Raw genomic sequence first — 7,306 nt, forward strand, 5'->3', positions numbered from 1 at the left:
AACCAAGCCTTGCTGAAGCTTGCCTCGCAAAGCGAGCCAACTCTCGCAAATGCGGAGATGCACCAGAACTCAAACGTCAGAAAATCGCCAACTCTCAAAACATCGAAAAGACCCTCGAGATTCATTCGAAACCTCATACACACAAACCACATATGAAAATAATTATACTCGATATTTTGGACTCAATGGAACTGTCAAAACATGAATTTGAGGTCTCATTGACCCGACGTCCGTGAAAACCACAAGAAAGTTACTCGCCTAAAAGGGTTAAAACAAGCTTGGGACCTCTCAAAAATCAACCAAGACCTCAACCAAGCCTAAAATCATCCCCAAATTCAGTGGAACTCTCGAAATTCTGATCCGAGCATCCGAACTCCTAATGTTGACCAAAGTCAACATAGGCTAAAATTCCATAATTTCACAACTTAGGACTCATCCTCAAAAAGACTCGAAAAAATGAAATCGACAACTCTTATGGATCAGATTTCACATTTCGGGACTGATGGAATCAATGAAATTCCATCCCGACATTCGAAACTCCAAAAGACACCAAAAACCACTTTCTTAACAACTTAGTCTTTCAAACTCAAAACTTACCAAATTCTCAACTTTTAACTCCAAGTTCAAGGACCAACTATTTAAAACTCAAACATAGGAGACTCGGGGTCAATCACGGGAGGACAAAACAGTAATTTCCATGAAAAAACAAAAAATAATCGACCGGATCATTAAACACTGATTCTTTATTATAAAACACATATAACAGAACAAAAAAGGAAACTAAGACCTTATTTTTGGTTTTCCACTCGGTGTCTGGAGCTCTCATTGGAGCTCCGACTAAATTTGAATTGTGCACTGTAGGGCCCATTCGGAGGTGGTGTCCCAATAAAATTTTTTCCATACTCATGACTTAAACCCGAAACCTCCGATTAAGGGTGGAGTAGTCTCACCACTACACCACAACCCACGGTAAAACAAGACTCGCAAGAAGCCACATTAGCTAAAGAGGTGGTAATAAGAAACTAAATGTGGAGTTAGGAATAATTTATCATGTCCTTTTAGATCATATATATTATCATAGAAGCATCAAAATTGCTGTAAACCAATTTCATTGGCCGTTACTTTAAGAACAACAACTTGCCAAAAAAGTTCTTGTTGATAATGTGATCACAAGTGTTTAATTATCCCAAGATAATAAGTAGCTTTAATCCTAATAATTAACTAAAAAAAGAAGTTAGTACTACTAAACAAACATCTATAGATTAGGGAATTCAAAGTGATTCCTTTATATAGGATCCACATTCTAGTTTTAGTTGATTAATAATAATTCTAAACTAATTTAAAATATTGTTTAAGTTATCTCTTCTCCTTAGATATTAAATAGTGACCCTATTTATTTTTAATTTAATTTGGCTTTCTGATGAGTGCTTTAATTAAGTTGAACTTCGCAAAACTGTGTCTTATTCTCTAATTAATAACACTATAAGTTCAAACTAACCCTAATTAATTTTTGGAACCTAAGAATTATTCTTCATGGTCCCCCAAGAATATGTTCATTTAATTTCATGTTGCATCAAATGGCTATTCTTGTCCAAAAAGGAAGAAAGACACACACCACTCCTTTTTGCTAATTTTTCTTATTCACTATATGAAGAAATTCAATTCTTCTCATCAAAGGTTTATGTTGGTTGATTTTTCAGATAATCGCTTAATTAATAGTTATTTTCTCAAAAGTCATATTTTTATTTTATTTTTTCTATAAAAAATGACTTTCAAAAAATAATTATTAATTGAATTACTATTTGAGAAATCAACTTAGGTTTACGTCAATTACAAGCTTGGACCTAAAATACTTGTGACAAATTCAGCAACAAGAAAGAAGGCCAATGGCTCGTACCACAAGATCATCTAAAGATGAAAACACATATCACATGGAAGGATTTTTCAGAATCAAGAAAAATTAACTCACTCAATATGAAAATATGTTAGCAATAACTAAACAATACACACAATCTTACAAGAAAAGACAACATATGGTCAACACAACCAATATAATGTCACTACACTTAATCAAGGACAAACATAATAACCTTGAAAAATTTCCTTAGGTTACCTTAAGAAAAAGTTTAATAGTGAAAGAAAAAAGAAAAAGAAAGATTAGAAAGCTATACAAGTAGAGTGACCACATGGCAATCGATCTATCTAATCAAAATACAATTACTTATTCTCTAAATTGGACTAAATATCGAGCATTATAATAAAATTCTCATATCAATCATTATTTTTTAATAGGCGTGTAAAGTTCCGAGTGGATGAATTGAAGTGGATATAAGTTTCACTCCAACTAAAGCGTGGCACGTAACAAATACGTCATTGTTAAAGATGCCAAAACTCAATAAATAGAGGCATCCACTTGAAAGGTTCTGCAAAATTGAATTAACACCAAACAAGAGATATATCCTTTTTTCTATCTTCTAACAACCTTAGTTACATACATATTGATGAAAAATACATAAAATTAGTTCCAAGCTCTCTGCACACTATTTTTTTTCCTATTTTCTTCTCAACGTTCGCCGCATAAATAAAGGTACGATACGTTTAGTGGTTATTGACTTTAATTTACGTGGTCTTTTAATTTGTTAGTAACTTTTCATATACTTTATTATCTTTCAACGGTCTTATTTTTAACTAATCGAGTACTTGATGTTGCAAAAATTAACATTTAGACACTAGGGCTAATGAATTAAGGGTGACAAAAAAGTTTCAAAATAAAGAAAAAGTGACACAAGTTTTAATTATTGAGTATAGGTGACAATTTTAAGATTAGTGCTAATGACACTAATTTTAAAACCCTCAAGTTTTCTTATTTACATAAAAGCCCTATTTTTCCCATTCCACACCCTCCCTTCTCTCCACCCTTCTGCCGCTGCCATCCCCTCCCCTTCTACCATCGTAATCATTGTCGTTGTCACCACTTCCTCCTCTACCACAATCATCAGCTCTTCCTCTTTTACCACCATTGTTAGGCCACCTCCTTCTCTACCTCTGCCTCCACAACAATCATCACCTCCACCTTTGTTGTTATCACCAACATCTCATTAGCCACTCTACAACCCTCTCTTTTACCTCACTTGCTACAACAATTATTGTAGTTGTTGCAGCAACTTCAGCAGTTGCTAAGCGAACTTGAGCAGTTGCTGAAAAAACTTCAACAGTTGCTACAATAACTTCAACAGTTGCTGAGCAAATTTTAGCAGTTGCTGAAAAAACTTTAACAGTAGCTACAATAACTTCAACAGTTATTGCGACAACTTCAACAGTTATTGCGACAACTTCAGTTGTTGCTTAATTTTCTACAAAAAAAATAATGACTTCAACTTCAAAAAATTTAAAATTAAAGCAAATTAGTTTGTGAAATAAGACCAACAAGAGAAAAAACAAAAAAACGTGATAAAAAATAATGAACGACAACGATAATGATAGCAACAACAAAGAAGAACAAATAAATGGAAGAAGAGAAAAAGAAATGAAGAAGAAGAAGAAATCTGGAAAGAGAAAGAAAGAAGGAAGAAAAGGGAGAAAGAAATCTTGAAGAGATTTTAAATTTTTGAAATTTAAGAAGAGAGGGAAAACTTTTCAAACATTTTGAAATTATAAATTGGGTTTATTTTGAATATTTTTAAAAGTTTAGAAGTTTTAAATATTACATTTTAGACCCCAATTATCTTAATCACTGATTAAAAAAAAATTGACTTGGTCAATCTTTTTTGTCACCAATTTTAATTTCAACACTATTTTGTCACCTCCTCCTCAATTTACTCTAGACACTAGTCTCGATGAAATAGACGTGTCAAATCAGGCTTGCTATATCACTTATTTAAGGGAAAAGGGTTGAAAATGCTATTAAACTATGTGAAAAGAATAAAAATATTCTCCGTTTATAGTTTGACTCAAAAATGCTCTTACCGTCAATATTTTGGTTCAAAAATGCCCTCCGTTTGTAGTTTGCTCAAACATGCCCTTGCCGTCAATACTTTGGTCCAAAATGTCCTTATTTTTATTTAATGGATCAAAAATGCTGATTTTCCAAATAAATATATTATTATTTTCTTTTTAATACATTCTTTTTTCTAAAAATATTTTTTTTTTTAAAATAGCAAATGTTTATCTTACTTCAATTCAGAAAAAAATAAAAAATAAAATATTTCTTATTTTATTATCATTATTTTCTATCGCTATATAAATATAAATTAATGATGAATATACTATGATCTTATATATATGACATATATATATTATCTGTCGAAAGGGTACATTGGAGTTATTCTATTTTTAATTGATAAAAATGAGATTAAGAAGAAAAAAATATTTCCTACATTTTTATTTGTTAAAGTGATTTTAGAAGAAAGAAAACAAAAATAGTGTTCTTTAATAATATTTTAATTAGGAAGAAGATGTGTTTAAAAAGAAAAAAAATATATATATTTATTCAAAATAGGGCATTTTTTACTCATTATGTAACTATAGGAGCATTTCTGGGCCATAATATTGACTGCATGGGGCATTTTTGAGCCAACGTATTGACGGTAAAGACATTTTTGAGTCAAACTATAAACGGATGACATTTTTATTCCTTTCACATAATTTAAGGGCATTTTCGACCCCTTTCCCTTTATTTAATTTCTCAATTGTTATTACGATCGAGTATCGACCATGAAGATATATAGTATTAATTAATATTCTTTCATTCTTTGTTGTTTAACAGGTTTGTAATTAACTTAACTAACACGACGATGAATATTGTGTTACAACATATTGCACCAACATTTGTTTCTTGCAAACATCAACCACTTAATAATTTCCGGGATGGTCTAACGATTGATCCATTTATTCCCCCTCGACGAAAGGACAAGGTGGTGATAGTTATGGGTGCAACAGGAACGGGAAAATCTAGACTTTCCATTGATCTAGCCAAACATTTTTCAGCAGAGGTTGTGAATAGTGATAAAATGCAAATTTATGAAGGTCTTGATATTATAACAAATAAGGTTACCGATAAGGAGACTTGTGGAATTCAACATCATTTGTTATCAATTATTGATCCTAACGAAGTTTTCACTGCGACGGACTTTTGTCAACGTGCTACAAAAGCTGTGGATTCTATCATAAGTAAGGGTCAACTACCGATCATTGCCGGAGGGTCAAATTCGTACATTAAGGCACTAGTGAATGATGACATTGAATTTAAGTCCAGGTATGAATGTTGTTTTCTTTGGATCGATGTAAATTTGAAAATACTACAAAGGTTTGTGTCAAAAAGAGTCGATAAGATGGTGAAAGAAGGGCTTGTAGAGGAAGCAAGGGAATTTTTCAACCCTGATGGCGATTACACAAGTGGAATTAGACGTGCAATTGGAGTACCAGAAATGCACCAATATTTCATTAATGAGAATAATAAGAATACCCGGGACAAGATGCTTCAAATTGCTATTGAAAATATTAAAGTCAATACATACAAATTGGCTTGTTGCCAACGTCAAAATATTCGTAGACTTGAAAGCCAATTTGAATGGAAAATAAATCGACTTGATGCCACTGAAGCATTTGAAAAAAAAGGTATTGAATCAAATCAAGCATGGCATAATATTGTTTATGAACAAAGTACTCAAATTGTTCGTCATTTTCGCGGTGAAGAACTTCTCAATATCCCCTCTCCTCCTCCTCCTTCTTCTTCTTCTTCTTCGTCAACTTCCTTCTTGCCCAAAGTTGCTACTATGACGCACTAGAAGAATATTGCCCACATATTGATATATGTTTACTATATATATCTTCATAGTGTGACAATATTTGCTAAAATCAATAACATCATCACTACATACGTTTGAATCTTTGTTTGTACACCCAACAATAGATCTTTCATGATCAGACATCTCGTCTGTATGGAAGAATGGAACTACTACTCTCTTGGTGGGAAGTGCCTTATTCCCCTAGCTACATAAAGTTGAGTGGTGGCAGCTATATGCGCGCACAAGCCAATTTTTGATACCCTATGTCATTGGGTATTTTTCTTTATATGGGGTTTTGTTTAAACTTTTTGAATGTCTATGTTGTATTCTATGTACATAAAATAAACTTTGTAGAACATTTGCCACCACCCCCTTCACACTGAAAAAAAAAAAGGGAGACTTAGTGGCATTTTGGATTTTATATATATTCTGTACTTTGACATGAGCTGTATTATTCTATATATCACTTTAATGTAAAATTAAAGTATTTTGCATGTATGTACTATATTATGTATATGAGGTGATGTATAAGGGAAATGCATCGTGTTTGTTTATGATTCAATGAATGTCATCAGTGCGCCAGTAAGTGATATATGAGTTCCTCCACTTTTTATGGACGTTAAAGAAATTTATTTAATATGTATAAATAATTTATCTAAAAATTGAGTAAGTTATTTTTCTAAAGTTTGTGTCCCAGCAAAACATGCTTTCAAGCATCAACACTATTAAATTCATCATTTCGAAAATCAAGTTCTAACGATTTGATTTATGGAGTAAAATGTGTTCATATACGTATATAGTACGAAATCAATTGTATGAAGGCTCAATGCGAACTTGTATTATACATACATAAATCCCTATTCAAATCTTGTAGTTAAAATTATGTTCAAATTGTTGCAAGTATATATCTCTGGACCTTCTAAGAACGACTTTCAAAAGTGAGCAGTAAATTGCGTACCTCTATTTGATATAATAGACATTGGAATTTCATACAACCTTACTATTTTCTTCAAGTACAACTTTGCGTAATAAGTCTCAATATATGTTGTATTAGAAGAAAAGGTGCAGGCTTCATGAGCCTATTCACAATCACCCAAAATGAATAATTCATGGTCTTAGTTAGGGGTGTTCACGGTTTGGATAAAAACCGATCCAAACCGAAAAACCAAACCAAATCGATAAAATAAAACCGATTTTATTTGGGTTTGGTGTGGTTTGGTTTTAGATTTTTAAAACCGGTAGTATTTGGTTTGGTTATGGTTTTATTCAAAAAAATTGAAGAAATAACCGAACCGAATCGATGAATTATGTACATATATTTTGTTAATATACATACTTAATATATTTTTTTATAAACAATTTTAAAGATCTTATATATGTTTTCATTAAAATTTCTTTATACTTCACTTATTGAAAGCAAGAATGCCCAAGGTGAAAACATTTATCTTATCGATTTCATGTATATGAGTGTCTATGTCAATTCTTTGTGGGACTGAAAATGTTATTGTCTCTTCCTTCTA

At 31.9% G+C, this 7,306-nt stretch overlaps 1 protein-coding gene across 1 annotated transcript; it reads left to right on the top strand.

Moving 5' to 3' along the window:
* The first annotated feature begins 2,444 nt into the window (after positions 1-2,444).
* LOC102599418 (adenylate isopentenyltransferase 5, chloroplastic) lies at positions 2,445-6,343 on the top strand. The gene is made up of 2 exons (XM_006339346.2): positions 2,445-2,587; positions 4,766-6,343. Exon 2 carries the CDS (start codon positions 4,794-4,796, stop codon positions 5,784-5,786), a length of 993 nt encoding a protein of 330 aa, XP_006339408.1. The 5' UTR covers positions 2,445-2,587; positions 4,766-4,793; the 3' UTR covers positions 5,787-6,343.
* The last annotated feature ends 963 nt before the right edge of the window (positions 6,344-7,306 follow it).

Source organism: Solanum tuberosum, unplaced genomic scaffold, assembly GCF_000226075.1.
Source record: "Solanum tuberosum cultivar DM 1-3 516 R44 unplaced genomic scaffold, SolTub_3.0 scf00010, whole genome shotgun sequence".
NCBI classification, from domain to species: Eukaryota; Viridiplantae; Streptophyta; class Magnoliopsida; order Solanales; family Solanaceae; genus Solanum; species Solanum tuberosum.

Excerpts from the sequence above, each read along its gene's own strand:
- LOC102599418 (XM_006339346.2), top strand. The coding sequence starts at position 4,794 with ATGAATATTGTGTTACAACATATTGCACCAACATTTGTTTCTTGCAAA.